Here is a 24,251-nt window from a genome sequence, read left to right as displayed (position 1 = left end):
ACAAATATTTTCATTTCTATTGTGATTTATTGGGGGGGGGGGAGAAAACTTTGTAAATAAGGTCATCTTTTCTTGGGACCTTACAGAATCTAGAAGACAATTTCAGACAAGGATTGAAGTAAGCATCCAATGAAAGATCCAATGCTTAGAACTGAGAAGTACAAGCCCAGAGAGTGTATATATGGAGGACCTTAAATAATCTGAGCACCCAAATGTTGGCGGCTACAGTACCCATGTGACAGACACCACAGCCAAAGCATGAGAAGGAAACAGACTATATACTAAAGCTCAGGGATTACCAACAAATTCAGTAATGAATTGTTCCTGCTTTGAAGAGTTATCTGTTTAACTCGGCAAGAAAGACATATCAGGTCTGACTTCCTACATTATATCTGTCAATAAATTTTAAATTTGCTAAATACTACAGCCAATACATCTGACAGTCACCTGAAAAAAAAAAAAAAGCTGTTTATACTATGAAGAATGCAAAAAGCACCACCTAGTGGCCAGTGGTTCCAACAGAGGCACAAGGGGAGATAACAATTAACCAAAACCCTAGGAGTTGTTTTTCTCAATTTCTAAGGCCTCTGCTTTCAAATTCTTCCAGAATTATGAACATCCATTTTTTTTTAAATAAGGACTGAGAATTTGAATAATGTCTTAAATGAATATTTGGGGAAAATTATTCAGACACTGCTTTCCCATCTAATAGCATTCTAAATTTACCCAACTTTAATAAATCTAGTTATCATTAAAATAGCTAATTTTTTGGGTGCCTGGGTGGCTCAGTGGGTTAAGCCGCTGCCTTCAGCTCAGGTCATGATCTCAGGGTCCTGGGATCGAGTCCCACATCAGGCTCTCTGCTCAGCAGGGAGCCTGTTTCCTCTTCTCTCTCTCTCTGCCTGCCTCTCTGCCTACATCTGATCTCTGTCAAATAAATAAATAAAATCTTAAAAATAAATAAATAAAATAACTAATTTTTTAAGTAAGCTAATTATTATTTTAAACAAAATAATTTTACCACTATTTCTTTTGACAATCACTGTCCATAAAGGGATTAAGAACACAGATTAAGTCATAAAAAACTGCATTTTGGAGACTGACATCCTCCCAAACTCAAAACCTTTTTAGTGCCTATAGCTCTTTTAAAAGCAAGACATATAAAGGATTAAAGCTTTGAGGTTCATCTATTTCAATGCTACTACGCAGTTATATAGGGAACTTTCTAATAGGATTGAAACACCTGAAAACAAGGATTACCACCAATAAAGTATAGTACTATGAAGATTAGGGGGGAAAACTGGCTGAAGCTATTGGAGAGGAAAGGGAAAAGCCACTGTGTTACAAACAGTAAAAACTTTATCTTCTTTGTAAATACACATTTGAATTAAAAATATGAAAGGGATATACCCATTGCTAAGGGCAGGTGGCCTAATGGGAATAAAAGGCTAGAACCCTATTCTGGTTAGACTGTACAGTCCGTGTATGGGCTAGTCAAAAGAAGCTTTCAAAGGCTTTCAACCTGATAAAGTGTGTTTATATGGCCTGGATCACTTCATAACTATATAACCTGGGGGGAAATTACTAACCTCTCAGTATCACTCTACACAAATGTAGCTAACAAATTTAGCATGGTTCATATGAAAATATGATAATGTAAAAAAGACCTAGGGTATGGTACATGCTCAATAAAGAGCAGTTATTAATATCAGCTGTATTCACCACAGTGAATGATCAAATGGAAAATCAGTATTATTATGAGAAAATTAAAGCCCACACATTTTACTACCACCTTGCTACTTCATCTAGCTAATTTGGTTAATCCAACACTCTAGGAAGTCCTCTTTAACTTCCCTTCCCCCTAAATTTAGTTAGGTTTGTTTTAGTGCTAAACCTACTAAGTTAGTGCTAAACCTAAATTTAGTTAGGTTTTGTTTTAGTATCAGAACATTCTGTACTTCCCCCTTCATAGCATTTATTGTAATATATAATAGCCTGTTCTTCTCCCTTTCTCTACTCAATAAACTCTGGGAAGACAAGAACTATATCTATTTTGTTCACTTATTCTTATGCTACACTATTCCCAACATTGGTATAGAGTAAGCTATCTATAGTGCTGTTTAAGAATATGGGCTTGAGGGACGCCTGGGTGGCTCAGTTGGTTAAGCAGCTGCCTTCGGCTCAGGTCATGATCCCAGCGTCCTGGGATCGAGTCCCACATCGGGCTCCTTGCTCCGCAGGGAGCCTGCTTCTCCCTCTGCCTGCCATTCTGTCTGCCTGTGCTTGCTCTCTCCCCCTCTCTCCCTCTGATAAATAAATAAAATCTTTAAAAAAAAAAAAAAACTTAAAAAAAAAGAATATGGGCTTGAGGAATGCCTGGGTGGCTCAGTGGGTTAAAGCTTCTGCCTTCGGCTCGGGTCATGACCCCAGGGTCCTGGGATCGAGCCCCACATCGGGCTCTCTGCTCAGCAGAGATCTTGCTTCCTCCTCTCTCTCTCTGCCTGCCTCTCCGCCTACTTGTGATCTCTGTCAAATAAATAAATAAAATCTTAAAAAAAAAAAAAAAAAAAGAATATGGGCTTGATATAGCAGAAAGACCTAAGTTAAAATCCTAGGTCTACCTCTAACTAGCTATGTACTTTGGGAAGTGTCAAGCTCTCAGCCCACTTCTCATGTGTGTTACGGAAATGGCAGCAATACCTTCTTGTAGTGCTGTCAGAAGACTTAATGAAAGCATAAACATATAGTTCTTAGAACAGTACCTAGGACTCAATAAATGAAACCATTATTCATTTATTTATTTATTTATTCTAAAGATTTTATTTATTTATTTGACAGATAGAGATCACAAGTAGGCAGAGAGGCAGGCAGAGAGAGAGGAGGGGAAGCAGGCTCCCTGCTGAGCAGAGAGCCCTATGTGGTCCTGGGCTTGATCACAGGACCCTGGGATTATGACCTGAGCCAAAGGCAGAGGCTTTAACCCACTGAGCCACCCAGGCACCCAGTAACTATTATTTAAAATAGGTATTTAACAAACATACAAATGTTAAGCACAGACTAGAAGCAAAATAACAAAGCAACCACAGCTAAGAGTGCTAATTAATGGACTAACTAAAACTGAGAGGAAAAATCTCTACTAGCAAAGTATGGGGTTCTCCATTATTGGTTAACACATTATAAGTGGTTTAGATAAGGACCTAGAAGGTTAACTATTTAATTTACATGAAGAAGCCATTAAACATAAAGATTCAGGAACATTATATGAGTTGAAATTCCTACACTTAATGAAAAAGATGGGGGGAATGGCTGGGTGGCTCAGTCATTAAGCATCTGCCTTTGGCGAGTCTTGTGACGGGGCTCTCTGCTCTGCAGGAAGCCTGCTTCTCCCTCTCCCAATCCCACTCCCCCTGCTTGTGTTCCCTCTCTAGTCAAATAAATAATAAAATCTTAAAAAAAAAAAAAAAAAAGTGAGGGGTGCCTGGGTGGCTCAGGGGGTTAAGCCTCTGCCTTCAGCTCAGGTCATGGTCTCAGGGTCCTCGGATCAAGCCCCACATCAGGCTCTCTGCTCAGTGGGGGGCCTGCTTCCCTCTTTCTCTCTCTGCCTGCCTCTGCCTAGTTGTGATCTCTCTCTCTGTCAAATAAATAAATAAAATCTTTAAAGAAAAAAAAAGACGAGAAAAGCTTGAAAGAAAAGCAATACTTATAAAAAAGTAATTCAGATTTTTGTTAAGAATAATCTATGTAAAAGAGACACTGTGACATGGCTGCTAAAAAATGTATGCAATCTTGGGCAGTGTTGGTAGAAAGATAATGGGAGAATTTTTAAAAAGAGAGCCATTTAAGGAGACATTGGCTCAACAATGTTTGGATTCTAGTATTCAAGTATAGAAGACATATTTATACACTGACATAAACCTAGGAAAAAATAATCAGGATGGTAAAAATATCTACAAGTAAGACAAATGAAAAACAACCAAAGACTACAGATGTAAGATTTCAGGTGAACCATCCAAATGTTTGAAAGGTTGTCTTATTTAGAGGAAAAGGAACAAATATTTGTCAAATGCCTTCTTTATGCCAAGTGTTTTCCAAGTTATTATTTAACTTTCATTAAATTACATAGAATCCTGGGAAGTAGTGTTATTATTTTGAATTTAGTAATAAAAGAGAAGAATGAATAAACACTGAACTACTATAAAAAATAGGATAATCAGTATGTGAAAAAAATAATGTAAATGCCTATCAATAACAAAAGGATAAATTCTGGGATATTTATAGAATAAACTATTAGAGAGCAAAGAGAATAAAATGAACTACAACTATATACAAAAACATAGAGGAATCCTGCAAACATAAGGTAAAGCCAAAAAAACCCGGATTCAGGAGTTCATACTATACAATTTCATTTATCTATAATTCAAAACAAAACTAATTCATGCAGTAAAATGTCAAGACAGTGTCTGGAGGTGGAAAATGGTGAGGGGAAGGCAGCTAGAATAAAAAAGAAACACAGGTGAGACCTGTAAGTTACTTTGTGAAATTTTCCTTTTGTGGTAAAAGGACTCTCAAAATTCATTCAACAATGAATTACAACTAAAATTCCATGTCACACTTGCCAATAGAAATGAGAACTTTTTAGTCTCTATACCAATCATTAATAAGCATTATACAATATTAAATGAGGATTATCTGACCGTACTTGAGGCAGTAAGCTACCATCAAAATTTCTAACTTTCTTATATGAACACAAAAAATATACAGTTCAAATTATTCATAAGCTTTATTTATCCAGCTATTTTCTTTGAATGTTACTTTGTAACCTGGGTCAAGTAACAAACTCTTGGGCTTTCTTTGACTTTTATTTAGTCACTTCTTTCTCTCTTCTGAGAGATAACCAGAATCCCAAATAATCAAATATTTAGTCATTCACCTACTTCCTATTCCTATTAATACTTTCATTCCTATTAATCCCCAGATACAGACAAAGCCAGGCCAAACTCACTGATTAGCTACAGCTTTGGCTCAAACTCCCATATGGCCCCAGTTTTCCATTCTGAAATACTCCTGCCATCTCACTTAACATCTAGCAACTAAACTAACAAAGTAGGCCAGATAATCTCCTTGGCCTCTTCCCCCAGGCACACACCCTGATCTAGAACTGTAGAGTTTGCCAATCTAATGATGAGACAACAGAAGAAATGTAAACTCTAGTTTAAAAAAAAATAATTCTTGGGGCGCCTGGGTGGCTCAGTGGGTTAAGCCGCTGCCTTCGGCTCAGGTCATGATCTCAGAGTCCTGGGATCGAGTCCCGCATCAGGCTCTCTACTCAGCGGAGAGCCTGCTTCCCTCTCTCTCTCTCTGCCTGCCTCTCCATCTACTTGTGATTTCTCTCTGTCAAATAAATAAATAAAATCTTAAAAAAAGAAAAAAAGAAAAGAAAAATAAAAAAATAATTCTTAAAAGTCAAATGTGCCCACATTGACCATTCCATTCTAGGTCCTCCACTAAAGCTACCCTGATTTCTTCTAGGCCATTGTTATTCTACCAAGTCATGCAGAAAGAGAGAAAACAGCATGAAACTACTCATCATAAGGATTAATAACAAAGCATGGGAATCAGAATGACTTCAATTCCTACCCCATCTCTGATAACTGCTTGATATTGTACAAGTTATCAAGTACCTCCAGGACTGAGCTTCCTCTCATCAAAGCCCTCATCAAATTATGAGGATTACATGAAAAACTGTCTACTAAGAACAAAGCATTGTGTCTGGTATACTCTACTGCTCAATAATTAGTTCTTATATCATATAAATAATAATCTAAAGAAAAAGGAAACCAGAGAGAAATTCCAGAAGTCCAAGAGTGAGTTCTAGAGTTCTTTCACCCTCGTATCATGATTTGCTCATTCTCAAGAGTCAAATTTGTCCTTAATTCAAAAATGTGTATAATTAAATGTTTAAAACAAGAATACTAGCCTAAGTCATTAGTTTTAGTTTTATTTTAAAATAGTTCCTAAACTCTTTTTTTCTCAAGAAAATCTTATGATGAAAAACTAAAGATCAAACTGAAGCAAGTCTGGGAGTTGAAAGTTTACATGGTTAATTTCCCACTTGCTCCCCAAGGTCTTCCCTGAAGTCTGAATCTCCTGAAATAATCAAAAATTATTCTAAATATTCTAAATTATTCTAAATATTCTAAAATATTAAATACTAAAATATCATTCTTCTTCCTTTCTCAGGTAACTTTAAAAATGAGATTTACTTACTTGTTATTCTCTAATATAACATTAAGGAAACAGAACTTTTTTTTTTTCTGGAAACAGAGGACTTAAAAAAAAAAGTAATGATGCTTACCAACTATACATAAACAGATTTCATTTCCCAACATTTTCCGTAATTCTTTGACCCAGTTTTTTACCTGTGTATACAAAAGAGTAAATATCAAATCCTGTTGCAACAACTATCATTACAACTCCCCAAACTCCACATTGTCAAAATACCTCAGAATTTGTCTAACAGCCCATATATTTAGTTACCTGTAGGATCAGTTACTGACAAACTGTACTGACAAACATACAAACATCTAATGGAACAATTTCTTTATCTATATAGCGGTACAGACAGAAACACCTCTAATTATAATTTTTTTTCTAATTACAAATTTTCATAAATCTTCCACAGATCTAAACAAAACTATTAACTAGAGCAAAACTCTAGCCTCAGATAACAGATGCTTGTAGAGTCACTTTGGACTTAAGAACATCTTAAAACTAAAAGTTTTTTGTATTCCAACTGGTTCCAAATTAGAGGGCACAGAAGCTTCTGTGTCACACACTTAAAGGGGGGGGAAATGTATATGGGCACTAAAAAGAGTACCAAAATAAATTTTCATCCTTTAGTGTCTAACAGGTTTTTTCAGCTTCAGCCCTACTGGTATTTTGGCCCAGATTAATGCTGCTGGGAGGGACTGCCCTGTGTAATGTATGCTATTGAGCAGCATCCCCAGCCTCCTACCCACTAGGTATCAGTACCACCCTCCAGCTGTGATAACCAAAGACGTCTCCGAACACTGCTCCCTTCTGGTGGAGAACCACTGGTATACAATGACTCCAGTAACAAACAGATTCTTCACTATGAAGCACAGCAGTAGGCACAGTTGAGTACATTCAAGTTAAGTAAATTAGTCATTTGAACTCCTGATTTTAAATATGCTGATTACAATAAAATAGGATAAGAACAAACTTGAATACCTCCTTCATTTTTTTGTAATGGAATTTAATTTCCATGTAATCAAGTCACACAGAATCTACACATCTTCCTAAAAAAATGCACACACATCTTTAAATTATAAAAGTTACATTAAATAGGTGGTAAGTAAGCACTTACTGTACATCTGGTCCTACAGTACAAATGTAACCATTCCGCATTCCTGTTCTTTGCAGGAATGCAGAGAAACTGTTTTTAATAAACCCCAAAGCTTTATATAAGGAAAAGTAATCAATATCACCACCTTATCTTTCTCAGAGCACTGAACCATAGTTTTCTCAGTACAGCCCCATCTTTTTGTTTCATTCACATGAATGTATAAAGTTTTTAGAGAAGCATTGAACTTCCATCCCTAGCTGATGTCACATAAGAAAAATATGACAACTTGCTATAAAACGTACATTATTATCATTTGAAAGGAAACATGCCAGAATCCAATTACATATTACTGTACTCTCTGTATAGATAGTATCATAACCTACCAAATCTAACCAACTTTTTAAAAAACTGTGTTATTCATCTGCAAATAGATCCCCTTCTGCAGGCATCCTACTCATTACCCCATACATTCTGTGATGAGTTAGAGATGGTTACAGACTTTTTACCAATCCTCTCAACAAGAGTTAAGAGTCTGGTGGGGCGGGGTGGGGGGGCGGTTGTCCCCTGCTCAGCAGGGAGCCTGCCTCTCCCTCTCCCGCTCCCCTTGCTGTGCTCTCTACCTCTCTCTCAAATAAATCATTAAAATCTTTAAAAAAAAAAAAAAAGAGAGAGAGAGAGAGAGTCTATTTCCCTTCCCTCTGAAGCTTGCAACTTGCTCTGGCAAGAGAATGTGCAGAAGTAATGCTATGCCAGTTCCAGACTTAAGCCTTAAGAAGGCCTGGAAAGTACTCTTAGGATCCAGTTGTCATGTAAACAGCTTAGGCTAGAATATGGAATAATGAGGGAGCATGTGGAGAGAGCATCAGACGATGAGACACCAAATGGAGTAAGAGGCCACAGGAGGAGAACAGGCCTTCCTAGATGGTCCTGGCCTCGCCAAACTTGAAGTTCAATGCAGTTGCATGAGTGACTCCATGAAACCACATAACCTGCCCAGTCAACCCACAAAACCATGAGAAATAATACATTGTTTTAAGCCACCAAGTTTTGGGGGTTTGTTACAAAGCAAGAGAGAAATGGTCACTTTTCAACCTAAAAAGACTCAACCTTCTCTTAATCAATAAAACACTCAGACCATTTCCATCTAAGTCAAAAGGCAGGAAGAGACAACAAACAGCAGCCCTAAATAAATTTTGCAAGTATCATTAAACCTGCTAATTACTTCATCATTCCCTTTTTCTACTCCTTGGACTAAATTTTTCCACATGTAGTAACCCGAGGACTAACTTGCATAGTTGCTTCATCAGTTGAATACTGAAAAACAAATGAAAACAAAAACAAAAACAAACAAACAAACAAAAACCACCTAAAACTAAAACTACAAAAGCAAGCAATTTCTATATAAACAAACCTGTAATTTCAATGCAAGTAAAGTTTCTGCCATAGAATTACCCCTTTTAGTTACATACCCTTGACAAATTTATCCCATAAGGGGCTTTCAGAGGAAGGGTGAAATAAGTAATTAATCACCATCCTGACTGTGATGAGAATTCAAAGGTAAGTTTAATGGTAACTTAGTTTGGTTCTGAACAACTTCAAAAATTCTACATTTGGGGTGGATATTTAAAAGCGGTGTGAAAGGCGCCTGGGTGGCTCAGTCTGCTTAGGCTCAGGTCATGATCCAGGGATCCTGGGATGGAGCCTGCTTCAGGCTCTGTGCTCAGCAGCAAGTTGCTTCTCATTCTGTACCCCCACCTTGCTCATGCTCTAATAAATTAATAAAATCTTAAAAAAAAGGGGGGGGTGAAAAATAATAAGAAGGTTTAAAATGAATACTAATTAGACTGTCATTTAAAATTTATATTATATCCTTCAGGACATTTAGTGAGAAGAAAAAGCTTAAACATGATTTAGTTCTTCTCTTCCCTCTTTACAATTGGGGAGTCCATGCAGCCATACGCAGTATTCACATGCCTAGTGTATATGAAATCAAGAAATACATGTGATTTTTCTTTATAGGGAGAAAAAAAGCCCCTGGATTTTTATAAAGTGTTATTTCAAAGTATTTCCCTTTCCTAATATCTGAGAAAGCCATGTAATAAACTTATTAATAACTGTTATTTAAAATATAAACATGAATTAAATACTGCATTAACAAATATGAGTGGTAACCATTTATGCACAACTTTATTTTACTTTTAAAACCAAGGCTAGTCACATTAGTAAACAAAGGCATGTGAATGGAGACTTGAAAAATTAGTGTTGTTATTCTATTTAAGTCATCTACCCATAAGTAAACAGAATACCTTCTGAAAGGAATCTTCATCTGTTATATCATAAACTAAAATAGCTCCATTTGAATCTCTGTAGTAAATTGGACCCAATGCATGGAATCTCTCTTGACCTGCTGTATCCTAAATAAAGCAACAAACACTTATTAGGTCATAAGAAAAAAAATACATTTGCTATTGCAACTACTATAAACTTCTGGTTAACTGGAAAATGGGACATGAAGTTACAGATAAACTCAAAACACTGTTAAAAGAAAAAAAAACAAGTCACAAAAATTTTTTTAGAAATTACAAACAATATTTAATGTTTTACTGTTATATGAAAGTTACTTCCCTCCCAAGCAAAATTCCCACCCCCACTAAACAAAAAACAGTTTAAATGCCAGAGGATCAGAATGCCCAAAATGGCATTATAAGCCAGGAATAGGCCTTGCCCTAAATTTAGGTTCTGCATAGAGGGTGAAGACAAGGAAAGAGAGCATACACCAGAACAATTGGCCAAAAGGTCCTCTGATGCACTACCCTTGCCCTACTCAGTACTAGCGATTCTTCTGGGAAGTGGGAACATGGAAACACAGAGGGGAAAATGCCAGTCAGGCTGTCCATCCACCCTGTTCTTTGTCTGACATGGGATCCCTCTGAGTTTACCCTTCTTCCAGCTCAACGGTTAGGAATAAGCAATATTCATGTATGCAACTGTGTAATTCTTAGCCTGATTTTAGAAAAAAGTGTTTATTTAATAACAGTTTTGGGGGCACCTGGGTGGCTCAGTGGGTTAAAGCCTCTGCCTTCGGCTCGGGTCATGATTCCAGGGTCCTGGGATCGAGCCCCACATCGGGCTCTCTGCTCAGCAAGGAGCCTGCTTTCTCCTCTCCCTCTCTCTGCTTTCCTCTCTGCCTATTTGTGATCTGTATTTGTCAAATAAATAAATAAATAAAATCCTTAAAAAAAAAAGTTTTAGCTAAACTTAAAAAATAATCCAGAAATTTGAACTCCTATTCCTTGAGCCCACTAGTTATTAGAGTATAAAGAATAGCAAGAAGCCTTCACTCACTCAACTGAAAAGGTTAACTTACCCATATAGCAAGGTTTACTCTTTTCCCACCAATATTTAACTTCTTCGTTAAGAATGATGCCTAAGAAAAGAGATATACATTAAACAATATTTCATATAATATAATGTTTCTTATTCTAAGAACTATAGATGAAAGAATAATCTCAATATGAAACTCAAGTTATCTGGGAGAAAAAGTAATCACTGAGTTCTTATTAATAACCAAACATTCACTGAAGACAGAACATTATTTATATTCTAATCTAAAAAAATGGTGTTTTGTTTTATGAACACAAGTTATAAAAAACAGAAAGAAAAACATGGCCCCTGCCTGGCTCAGTTGATAGAGCATGAGACTTTTGATCTTAGGGCCATGAATTTGAGCCCCCTGTTGGGCATGGAGACGACTTAAAATAGAAACAAATAAAAAGATTTTTTTTTTTAATTGTTATTATTTTCTCAGATTTTCCCCATAAAAATTTTTCTTAGAGCATTTAATTTGATGTCACCCTACACACTCATTATAGAAAGAGCTAAGAGATTTCTAAATGACAGAAAAGATATATTTACTGGTAGTTTACTTAATGGTATGAATACCAGTATTATTTGAAATATTCCTCTAATTATTTTATAACTCAATTACTTAACTTATATCTAATAATTATCCCAGGTACCAATGTTACAGAAATGAAAGGAAATGGTCTAGCCTTGAGGGAGTTTATAGTCTATAGTAGAAATAAACATGTAAATAAAAGTACAATATCATGTAACAATTGTTAAAATGGGAGGGTCTTGCCAAGTATACTCTAAAGAGAGTGCTAAGAAAGGAAGTGTAAAGCCGCCCTGGATGAGTTAAAAAAAGTTTCAAAATGAAGGTGATAATCTCCCCTTTAGGAGTAATAGGGGCTTTTCCAACAGATGGGAGAAGGCACTGAAGCCTCAAACATGTAACTCCCTCTCCAGGGAGAACTCCCAACAAGTTAGTAAGGTCAATGCCAGAGACGAGACTACAAAGATAGGCAAATGCTATTCAAATAAAAAAAGTGCTAGGGTTCCATGTCTAGATGTATGGACTTTACTTAGAGGGTTTTAATAAAACCTGTTCCAAGACACATGTATTTTTTTAAATGTATAAACGTATATACTATAGTCAGATTTGGGAAATGCAGCATATTCCTCTGTATTCCCTTTGTACATTCATAATACACAACACAGTAAGATTCTGGCAAAAGAAAAGCTAACTGCATCTATACAACCATTTCCTAAACTTATTTGACCTCTTTTTTACTAGAGAAATGCCCAATTCATCCTAAGAAATAAGTGTTAAGAAGAGTAATACTGTTGGGGCGCCTGGGTGCTTCAGTTGTTAAACTTCAGCTCAGGTCATGATCCCAGGTTCCTGGGATAGAGCCTGTATCAGGCTCCCTGCTCAATGGGAAGTCCGCTTCTCCCTCTCCCCCTCCCTAGGCTTGTGTTCCCTCTCTCGCTGTGTCTCTGTCAAATAAACAAATAAAATCTTTAAAAAAAAAAAAAAAGAAAGAGAAGAATACTGTTGATGATGGAGAATCACTGAAGGATTTTAAAGCAGTGGGCAAGTATAAGATCTAAATTTTAAGAGAATGACTCTGGGACAGGAAGGGAAGTTAGACGGGAAAGGACAGGACTAGACCTGGAGACAGAAGGCCATTATAAAATTGGAGAGGGGTGTCTGGGTGGCTCAGTGGGAAGCCGCTGCTTTCAGCTCGGGTCATGATCCCAGGGTCCTGGGATCAAGCCCCGAATCAGGCTCTCTGCTCAGCGGGGAGCCTGCTTCCTCCTCTCTCTCTGCCTGCCTCTCTGCCTACTTGTGATCTCTATCTGCCAAATAAATAAATAAAATCTTAAAAAAAAAAAAAAATTGGAGAGAAAAACAAAAAGGACCTGAACCAAGGCCACAAACATAGAAAAAAGAGAATCCAGAGTAACTGAAAATGAAATACAATCAGAATCCAGAGTCATTTGACATAGCTAAAAAAAAGAATAAAGAGCCAAGACCAAAGCTATGCAGAGACAGTCACAGTTAGGTGTATCTATATAAAAGAAAATACAGAGAAGTACAGTAAAACAGATAAAAAGCTAGAATGGTGAATCATTACTGAAGGAGAAGGAGTCTAGATCTCAGGAAAGACTTTCTGCATATAAACACAAGGAAATTTAGAATTAAGAAAAAGCGAATGATGGGCGCCTGGGTGGCTCAGTGGGTTAAGCCGCTGCCTTCGGCTCGGGTCATGATCTCAGGGTCCTGGGATCGAGTCCCGCATCGGGCTCTCTGCTCAGCAGGGAGCCTGCTTCCCTCTCTCTCTCTCTGCCTGCCTCTCCATCTACTTGTGATTTCTCTCTGCAAATAAATAAATAAAATCTTTAAAAAAAAAAAAAAAAAGAAAAAGCGAATGAATTTAGTACTTAACTAAGTGGCAGAGCTGAGATCAAATCCAGGAATGCTTTCCTTCAAAACCCAAACTAAACTAAAGATATTTCATTAAATGAAACAGATTACATAGAAAAGGGTATAAAATAAATAACAAAATAAAAATAAAATAAATTAAAAAAATAAAAAAGCATAATAATAAAAGAAAACTTGGAAAATGAGAAGACCAAATACATGTTTTGACAATAAATGTGAACAAAGGACTTCTCCCACTCATTATAGCACAGGAGCTAAGAAAAGGAACTTTGAGGGGTGCCTGGGTGGCTCACTCTGTTGGGCATCCGATTCCTGATTTCAGCTCAGGTCATGATCTCAGGGTTGTGAAGAGGCTTTGAACTCCACACTAGGTGTGGAGATTGCTTGACTCTTTCTCTCTTGGGGCGCCTGGGTGGATCAGTTGTTAAGCCTCTGCCTTCGGCTCAGGTCATGATCCCAGGGTCTTGGGATCAAGCCTCGCATTGGCTCCCAGTTCGGTGGGAAAGGTGCTTCCCCCTCTCCCACTCTCCCTGCTTGTGTTCTCTCTATCACTATGTCTCTATCAAATAAATAAATAAACTTAAAAAAAAAAAGAGTATGAACTTTGAACCAGAACTTTGGATTTGAATCTCAGCTTTGCTACTTATTAGTTGTATAATCTACTTGAATTCAACCACTTTCATGGTTTCAATATCAATGCTATATAAAGAAACTCAAAATCTGAGTCCTATCCAAATATTTAATAGGTAGGTCAACTTAGATGTCTCTTTTCTCTCAAATATATTTAAAATTAAACTGACCTTCCTTCCAAAATTGGCCTTCCATTCCAACTTTAGTATTTTGATAACATTCTCCAAGTCACCAAGGTTTAGAATCTTACAAATATCATCATTGAATATTCTTCCTCCCCTGACATTCCACATTCCAAAAAAAACCTACCAAGGCTTGTCTTCACACTTCCTCTGGAGTTCTCAGATGATCAATCTCATATTATTATACCACCTTTGGTCTCACCTCACACACACTGTAGTCAACATGCCAAATTATCTTTCTAAAGCCTCCATGATTAAGGAAAAAAAATCTTACCATAACTCATTGAAAGATTCTAGTAAAGTATCATTTTTGACAAAATTGCTTGAACTACATTTCTGCTGGTAGCTAATATCTAAATAATCTTTTTGTTATGAGATTTGTGGGGAGTTCTCAGTAGAGAGGAATGAACTAGAGCTGATAAAGCTCCACCATATCCTTTTTTACCATCACCTTGGAAACTTACCACCACCTTCCTGTGTGAGTTTAAGAAACGGTGTTAAGTCTCCCCTGTTGAACCACAGATACACAATCTTATGGAGAGATGCTCATCAGTGTTGATTATAAAGAAAAAAGAAATAACCTAAGTGTTCCTTAATAGGCAATTTTGAAAAGGTACACAAATATAGCCCATTCATATAATTAAACTCTCTACTTCGATTTCAACTACTGTTACTATACTAGTTAACAGTTACTGAATGCTTACCTTCCATCAAGTACCACGCTGAGCACTTTTTACATCATTCACAAGCTTCTCATTTATAAAAGTTAGGGAACCCTCATCTACAAGCAAAAATCTACCTTTGTATTCAAGGACCTAAACAATTGTCCACAACTCTCTTCCTATGATAGCTTCCAGAATCTCTCCACTTACTCTCCAACTTATATGGTTTATACACATACCTCAAATTCTACTTGTTCATAAAATCTCCCTCTAATTTGGATGTATTCTCTTTTCTCTCTTTGAATCTCATCTATCCAAGTTCAGTTCATGACCCATACTCTTCCTCCTCGAATTTTTAGAAGATTTCTCGTACCACTCATACAACCCACACTGACTTGCTCTATCCTGAAGAATGACAGGAAACCCAATCTTTAACAAACAGCATATAGTGCCTTGCTTACATCCTAAGTTTTCTTTTCATGAATGTAAGTCTTCTGTCAAGTAGATTGCATATTTTTATTTAACATGTTCACCATGCTTACAATGAAATGGGCAGTATTCTAAAAAGCTTTCCAATATTAACTCATTAAATTGTCACAGTACACTAAGAAACAACTGTCCAAATATTAAAGATGTGCAAACCTAGACACAGGAAGGGTATCTTGCCTATAGTCACATAGTAAGTTACACAGTGGGATCTGAAATCCAAGCAGTCTGGCTCCAGACACGACTCATAACTACTACGCTATGGTATCTTCCACACTGAGATCTGAAATAATACTTTTCTCATGGAAAAAGCAGGAGGAGCCAGTGCTGACACACAAATATTGTTACTGTAGATATAGGTATATACAATGTGCCTGGGATAATCCGTGCAGGTAAAACTCAATTTATGCAAGGGATGTACTAAAAGTTTCCTTATAAACCAAAATTATTTTAATTCAAATATTTGATATACAAGGATCCCTATCTTTTTTTTTCTCCTTCATAATGAAATACTTAAGTCCCGTGATATGGAAAGATTCCTAGTGTAATATAAACTGTCCCATTTTATATATATTCTATGTCTTTAATATGTTACAGGTATTTTCTTAAAGAACAAATATGTTTTGGGGCACCTGGGTGGCTCAACGGGTTAAGCCTTTGCCTTCAGCTCAAGTCATGATCTCAGGGTCCTGAGATCAAGCCCCACATCAGGCTCTCTACTCAGCAGGGAGCCTGCTTCCCCCTGCCCCCTCGCCTGCTTGTGATCTGTCAAATAAATAAAATCTTAAAAAAAAAAAAAGAACAAATATGTCTTAAAAACAAATACAATTATATGTAAGAATAAAGCTGAAAGATTTTATGTAAAATCAAGATAGGAGTAAATGACCAAAAGGCTGGCATTCATCTTATCTTTTTTTACCACCTCTATGAGGCATACTTAATTTGGATAGACTACCAAGATATCACTTATAGTTATACTAAACCTGAGACAGGGGCTCTTAATTGTTATGTGAGAGTGAGAAGGAGGACACTGACTTCTTTTGAGAATCTAATGAAAGCCATGAACTGATTTACTCGCAAGAAAACTGCTCATATGCACATACCAAAAACAATTCCACACACTTACCCCAGGGATTTATATAAATCCCTGGCAACTCTCAGTGAAGAATTCCCAGTCTATATGGACTCTGAAAAACAATCTGAAGGTTTTGAAGGGGCAGGGGGTGGGAGGTCGGGGTACCAGGTGGTGGGTATTATAGAGGGCACAGACTGCATGGAGCACTGGGTGTGGTACAAAAACAATGAATACTGTTATGCTGAAAAAAAAAAAAAAAAAAAAAAAAAAAAGAATTCCCAGTCTAGAAAGGGGAGGGGAAAGCAGCATTACAGTATCAATTTAAAAGGTTCTAGAAATATAGGAAGAAAAAAAATAGTACATCCTGTGTGCCAAACACTGTGCTAGACTTTCTCTTTTAATCTTTTTAACAACCCTGTGAGGTAGCTAACTAGTCCTGTTTTACAATTGTGAACCTGAGATTTAAAGATATACAGAGACTCACTCAAGGTCAGACAACTCAGGTGTTGCAGGGGGTAGAAGACTGTCTGACTCCACAGTGCTTTTTCTACTGCATAAAGCTTTTTGTTCTAGAACACATTCTTAACATGGCATTCGTCCACATGGACACTAGGTGTTCCTGGAAACCAACTCAACTCCCAAAAATATATTCTCAGGGTAGGGCAATGGCAGATCTCCCACCTTATTCCCCTAAACCCTAAGTTACAGGCCAGTACTTATAATTCCAATGACTTCATCTTCCAAACTTTAGAGGTATTAACAAATCAGTAATCTCATTAGCTGAGGCCAACATCTGTTATCTGCACAAGATGCGTAGTTACCCAACGTCTTACCTAAAAGCATAGTGGTAACTATTTAAAAATCTCTATTAAGAAAAAGAATATAGGAAATAATAAGAAAAAATATATCTGCCAAATGAAAGTCTTTTCATAACTTGTTTAATCAATTTTGTCGTATTTGTTGTTGCTATTAGCCAGATCCACTTGCTGCACTTGCTAACCACTGGCAAAGCAATATACCTAAAGCAGCAAAGTAAATGAGTTGTAGACAAAGACTTTTCTGTTTTTATCTAGTATCTTTTAAGTTCAACAGACTTTCATTAATAAGTGTCTGGGTGTATACATAAAAACTGAACACTGACATTATTTTTGCTATAATCACTAACATTGTTTCAGACTTAAGTATTTAAAGTATCTATTACTACTTTATTAACACATAAAAGGAATCAGGTAATTTATAAATTAGTCTAAACTAAACTGGATTGCTATAGTGGCAATCGTGTCCCAATATACAAATGTAACAAATTTACATATTATATAACTTAAATTTACACAATGTTGTATGTCAAATATATTTCAATAAAAAAAGGAAACTGAGTGCTTAAATACTTCAACATTTCTTGTCCTTAGTTTCCATAAAGTACAAGGATTATAATCAGTTTAGAGTTCAATACTTTGAAAATAAGAGCCAAAAAGTTATTTCAGAGAAGTAACTCAAAACCCAAAGAAGACAATGGCAATCAGACATGGAATACTTATATATAAGAAATTTAAAACAATTCAGAAAACCTCTTTTCTTAAAAAAAAAAAAAATTACCCACCCTTCTATAGCACACATGTATCGAGAAACATACCAAGAAGGGGGGGTGTGGAGATTTTATAAAGATATATATATTTTTTTAATTTTTTATTTTTTTATAAACTATACATTTTTATCCCCTGGGGTACAGGTATGTGAATTGCCAGGTTTACACACTTCACAGCACTCACCATAGCACATATCCTCTAAAGATGTATTTTTATAAAGTGTATTTTATAAAGATGATGTGAATGAATTGACCGTTCAACACTGATATGACTTCCAGAACTATTTGGAAGATATTCCAGACATTCAAAACACTAATCTTACAAATAAGGAAACCAAGATTTCTAGACCAGAGACTAAGATGACAGGTATAAAAAAGCAACTGCTAGACCCTGAATGCCAAGTGCTACTCAGAAGGTTAAGGTACATTGGGGTGGAGGTGGGGGGCAGGAGACTTAGCTTAAGAAAAGATGGTAAACCATTACTATTTGTGGGACCTTGGAAATTTAACACAAATCTTAATTTCCTCATTTGCCAAACTATCAGGATACTATCTGTCCAGCCAATCTTAAAGCACGGCTTTGCTAATCAAATGACAGCTACCTACCCCAGACTACAGAAGGCCGATAGGGGGAACTCCAGCCAGAATTCAAAAAGGGAAAATGACTGAGGTTTTGATTATAAACATTACTTTTTATATAAGAGACTAGTGGAAAATGATAGAAAGCACTTAAATTAGAGTGCATGATCTTAGAATACTTTCATGTAAGGGGGAAAAATGGCATACAACTAAAGAAAATGAAATGATCACTCAAGAGCACAGACATAAACAGACATACCACAGATAAAAAGTGGTTACAATCGAAATGGCAAAAACATTTCAACTGATGGTTAAAGTACCTTACTCATCTTTATATTCCCCAACTATCATAATGTTTGGTGTTTAAGAGGTATGAAATAAACAATCATTGAATTTAATGGCTTAGGTAATCACGTAAGAAAGCATGGGGACTCTACAGAAGATCAAGTTTCCTGCGATAGGTAAAACATCTTGAGTTCTTAGCTCACCTACAAGATAACTTCATAATTATTAGTAACCGAGGAGAAGCTCTGAGAAAAGAGAGCAGTACTAAAACACCAAAGCATGGCCAATGTCACATAATTTCCTGTAATGTCAATCCCAGTCAAAACCCAAAAATGGATAATAAACACATATATATGTATATGTTCAGTAGTAATACATTTATATATACTTGTATACAAATAACACATTTACATATATATGTATAATTATATATAAAATTATAAGCAATTCTAAAATGTAGTGATCCTTTAGAGACAGCATGGGTTCTCAAAATAATTCATGTGAAATTAATCCCATTACCTTTTTGACAGAGTTAACATGAAGGAAACCAATACAGACTAAGCACCATCTATTCCTTCAACAGCAATCATTTGGTAAACAAACGTGCCAGGTACCGTGATAGGAGATTTACCTATGCCGGTTCTCTATTTAACCAATATAAAAATCCAGTAAGTAAAGGGGTACCTCACTGGTTCATTCAATAAGCATGTGATTCTTGATCCCTGGGGTTTTAAGTTTGAGCCTCATGCCAGGTGTACAGATTACTTAAAAATAAAATCTTTAAAAAAAAAATCCTGGGGGCGCCTGGGTGGCTCAGTGGGTTAAAGCCTCTGCCTTCAGCTCAGGTCATGATCCTAGGATCCTGGGATCGAGCCCCATGTCAGGTTCTCTGCTTAGCAGGAAGTCTGCTTCCTCCTCTCTCTCTCTCCACCTGCCTCTCTGCCTGTCAAATAAATAAAATCCTTAAAAAAAAAAATCCTGTAAATAAAATCCTCTCATTTTATAGATCAAGAGCCAACTTACAAACATTAGAATAACCTGCCAAGGGGCGCCTGGGTGGCTCAGTGGGTTAAAGCCTCTGCCTTCAGCTCAGGTCATGATCCCAGCGTCCTGGGATGGAGCCCCACATCGGGCTCTCTGCTCGGCGGGGAGCCTGCTTCCTCCTCTCTCTCTGCTTACTTGTAATCTCTGTCTGTCAAATAAATAAATAAAATCTTTTAAAAAAAAAAAAAAAAAAAAAAAGAATAACCTGCCAAGATCATGATGGCTATGAAGTAGGAGCCAAAATGCAAAACCAAGTCTAACTTCAAAGTCCTGTCTTTTTTTTTTTTACCACATCCTATGCCTCCTATTGCAGAAACACAGTTTATCTTGTCTTCTGCAAGCATCTGACAAAACATCTCATGATATCCCCTGTGGGCAAGACTGATGTAGCTAGGGCAAAAAATCTAGGTTTATAAGGCTGGAATAACCATTTTCATTAAAGGCTTTGTGTCCACTATTTAATAGCCCATAGCAGTCAATTTTAAGCTGTTTTCTGATTTCATTATCATTAATATGTGTAACACTCCACTGTTTCTTACTCAAGAAGACAGACTATGGCCCGTGCATAGTCTGAAAAAGCCCCATGCTAAGATTCTGCACATCTAAAGAAAAATACACTTCGGGTCATGCATCACTAGACAATAATGAGACCTGCTGCAGAGCTTTGTACTTGGCCCACTGTCTCCCTTTTTCAGTCTTTATTAATGCCTGATGAGAACAATGAAGACATTCTTAGCAAATTTTCAGGTGAAAAGTTAAAATGAGTAGCTCATCTGGATATTAAAGAACATACCTTCTTCTTCTTTGCATGCCCAGAACCCAATCAAGGTCACATTTCTTGAATTACAAAATCAAACTTAAAAGGACATCAACAGGCTTTAACCACTGGAGGAAATCTATCAAAGTCAATTTTAATGGGTCAAATATATTAGGGACAAAAAAACGTAACCATAAAATCAGAGAAAAAAGAATTTGAGGGATGGAATGCCTTGGGGGAGGGCGGGGGGAGGAAGCAAGACTAAGACAGCAAGCCCAATATTAATCAATGTAACAGCTGTCAATGTTACAATGTAACAAGCCCATAGAAACTTTCCTATTTCAGTGTTGTAAAAGGATTCTCAATAGGGAAGGTGATAGCCTGTCCTTTGCTCAGTTCAAACCACACTTGTCATCATTTCCACAGCTCAAAGAACCCCATTTTAAGGAAAGAGGACAATGATTAAATAATAAGTGTCTAGAAAAGATATCAAAATAGTGAAATGGGGGCACCTGGGTGGCTCAGTGGGTTAAAGCCTCTGCCTTCGGCTCGGGTCATGATCCCAAGAGTCCTGGGATGGAGCCCCACATCAGGCTCTCTGCTCGGCAGGGAGCCTGCTTCCTCCTTTCTCTCTGTCTGCCTGGCTCTCTGCCTACTTGTGATCTGTCAAGTAAATAAATAAAATCTTAAAAAAAAAAACAAAAAACAGTGAAATGATTTAAAATGATGTCAGAGGAGATTCCTTTAGGAGAACCAGAGCTGTTTCCCAATAGACTAAATCAAGGGGTGTGATAGGGATCTTCAACTACCAGAAGGGATGTCCTGTGTGACCAAGATTCAGAGGACAGAACTCGGAATGGAAACTAAAAGGGAACAAATTTTTGGCTTTATACACAGAAAAATTTACTGGAAATTAAAAATGTCCAAAATGAAGTGGGCCATATCAGGACATTGTGAGTTTTCTACTTTCTAGACCAGTTCACCTACCTCTAAGAGGAGATGAGACAAAAGTGGACAATCACTTGACTGAATTAAACAAAAAAGACTGAAAGAGTGAATCATAAACTACTTTAGGTTCCTCTCGGTATTATAAATCTTTGAAACAAGATTGCAAGAGAATATACTTTGCAAATCATAAAGTATGTTACAAAGATAGGTAAGAGGTAATTTTGTTGACAAAAAAAGAGGGACTCTTCATGTCTTCTGATCTGATCCATCATCTCCTCTCCATTTGGAAATTAGAAGCATACCAGGTTGTTTTATGGGTCACAGTTCTCTAAAAAAATTAAAATGAGATAAACTGATATATAAGAAAAAGTAAATACAATGCTTCCATATAGAGGTATGCAACAAAATCCTCAATTCTGTAATATAAACCAGATAGTTTGTGATGACAATCATGTAAATATTAAAATCAGGACTGCAATGTTTTTGATAACAAAAATCTACCATAACTTCATCCTCTCCAGTGTAGGCTGCAATAGTTTCTAATATTTAAAAATCTTTAGCCTGCTTTTAGCTTCAATGATGTCTTTGAAATGTATAATGAAGGTGTAATTTTCAGGTTGTAGGACTATCTTAAAGAAGGAAGCACAATTACAATGATTTTCTCTTTTATCTTAGATCTCTAGCACAAATGTAACCACTAAAGGGGTGGTTTACCAATATCCAGAGGCAGTGCGGTTTACTTGCTCAAAATATTAAGTCAGATCTACATTCAAATTTCAGCTTGGGCACCATGCAAGACTTGTGGCAATATGACTGCCAGCAAATTACTCAACTTAACCAAGCCTGTTTCCTTGCCTACAAAATAGGGCTAATAAAACTACTGACCTCATAGGCTGTTATAAAAATTAAATGACAGAAGAAAAAATGTTCAGCACAGTAAGAACTTACTAAATGTTAGCTATACTTTACCTAAATGAATTTCTAAGTTCCAAATAATCATAGGTATTTACCCTACAAATTTCCTTGATTTCACTAGCAACACTCAACAATAACAACTAATAAAATTGTAAGTGTTCTTGTTCAAGGATGTAAAAAAAAAAAAAAAAGGAGTTTCCTCATATTCATTTTTTCAGGTATTATGCTTTACATAAGAGAAGTAAAAACAGGAATAAAAATAGAACATGGAATCAGAGCATCTTTGTGAATTCTAGATTCAGTAGTTTAATAATAGCATCAAATATCAAATGTCACAACAATTAAAGGAGATTATGCATTCTATTAAATAGTCAGTAAGATCTACTGTGCAATTTGGACCAGTAATAAAGATGGAGAGCTTCCAATAGACCAGGTCCTAAGTGATTTTATGTATACTTGTCCTGACAAACCCATGAGCTAGAAACTATCATTATGGCCATTTCAACAGATAAAGAAAACCTAGGCACAGACAGGTTAATTAGCTTGCCCAAGATCACGCAGCTAGTTAAAAAGATGGAGATGGATAGAAACCTCAACAGTCAGGCTCAAAAGTCCATTCGACTTTACTACCTCTAACTAAATTGATGAAGTCAGATTAGCTGGATATTTTTCTTCTAACACGTGCAAACTGATTTCTTTGGGAGACGGAGGAGACTACACCTGCCTAAAAGGGCTGCTTTCACTCCCAATCAATGACTACACTTTAACACTTTCCCAGCTAACCATAAGATAACTTCAGAAGAAAGCCGGCCCTGCACTACAACCAAAGAAAGCAAGTAGCAGCAGCAACTAAACTGTTAGTTTGGGGACCAACTGTTGGCTAGTAGTCACATGACGTTTCCATGTGCATGTGGATCGACCGACTTCACATAAGTCAGACTCACGCAGGCAGCAATGAAAATGTGTAACCCATAACCGGCAAGCGGTCATTTCAAAAAATCCTCCACAAATGACTGTTTTGCCAATCAGCATGTTACTTGAAGACAGGACAAAATGGAACTTGCGTAAACACTTAGTCATCAGTAAGCGCTGAAGTTACAAATCACCTAGTTCGCAAAATCAAATCCGCAGCTAAGTTCCTAATTCCGACAGAAAGAAAAAAGGGCTGACAGCCGGTGACGGTAGGGTGAAGGCACCTAGGGCCCAAGCGGAAGTGAATCAAAAGCGAAGATTAGCCAAGCGATATGGGGGACTCCACGATATGCGCAGCCACACGGGGGACTTTTGAGGGACCTTCCACTCCCTTCCCCAAAGCCTGTCCTAATGTCTGTCTACAGGATGCCCGACCCCGCGTTTCCCTAGGGCGAATTCAGAAAGGCAATTCGAAGACGGAGGTGACAGGCCTGAGATCTGTAAGCCGAGATCCAGCGGGCCATGGCAGCGAAGTCCTCACAGCCCCGAAGGGGTAGGGGCCCCAAGGCTCCACCTTCCACTCCCTGGGGCCCGCACCTGCAGAGTGGTGATGTGCTTGTCGTTGAACTTGTTCTCGCAGTAGCGCAGCACCAGCGACGTCTTTCCCACGCAGCCTTCCCCCAGCAGTACCACCTTGAACGAGTAGGCTCTACCCGCCGCCGCCGCCCCGCCGCCGCTGCCGGCCGCAGCCATCCCGTTTCCCGGCCGCCCGAGCCCTAGAGCTGCGCCGAGCACCCCACAGCCGCCGCAGCGCCTTCACAGCCGCGGCCGGCGCAGGCCCCTCCGCACCGACCCGCCAACCCCAGCCGCTGCCTCTACTCCCGCCTCGGGGCGAAGCCTGAGAGGGCAGAGGAAAGTCCGAGAATGAAGGGCCCCCGCCACCACGTCAAACACCCGAGGAAAGGCGAAGAGCGCTCCCTCTCCGCCTCCCTCTAATGGCGTCTCCTTCCTCCTACGTCACACTTCGGGTCACGTGA

General features: G+C 37.6%; 1 protein-coding gene across 1 annotated transcript in view; it reads right to left on the bottom strand.

Annotated features, from left to right (window-relative positions):
* The window catches only part of RAB21 (RAB21, member RAS oncogene family), a 36,173-nt gene extending 11,927 nt beyond the window's left edge, over positions 1 to 24,246 (bottom strand). Inside the window, exons 1-4 of the mRNA XM_059186337.1 lie at positions 23,812 to 24,246; positions 10,734 to 10,793; positions 9,673 to 9,780; positions 6,356 to 6,419 (exon numbers count right to left, since the gene is read on the bottom strand). Coding sequence (XP_059042320.1) covers positions 6,356 to 6,419; positions 9,673 to 9,780; positions 10,734 to 10,793; positions 23,812 to 23,967 — 388 coding nt within the window. The 5' untranslated portion in view covers positions 23,968 to 24,246. The remainder of the gene's footprint in view (positions 1 to 6,355; positions 6,420 to 9,672; positions 9,781 to 10,733; positions 10,794 to 23,811) is intronic.
* Between the last annotated feature and the right edge of the window lie 5 nt (positions 24,247 to 24,251).

Source organism: Mustela lutreola, chromosome 8 (genome assembly GCF_030435805.1).
Source record: "Mustela lutreola isolate mMusLut2 chromosome 8, mMusLut2.pri, whole genome shotgun sequence".
NCBI classification, from domain to species: Eukaryota; Metazoa; Chordata; class Mammalia; order Carnivora; family Mustelidae; genus Mustela; species Mustela lutreola.
This window is presented reverse-complemented; position numbering and strand designations above follow the sequence as displayed.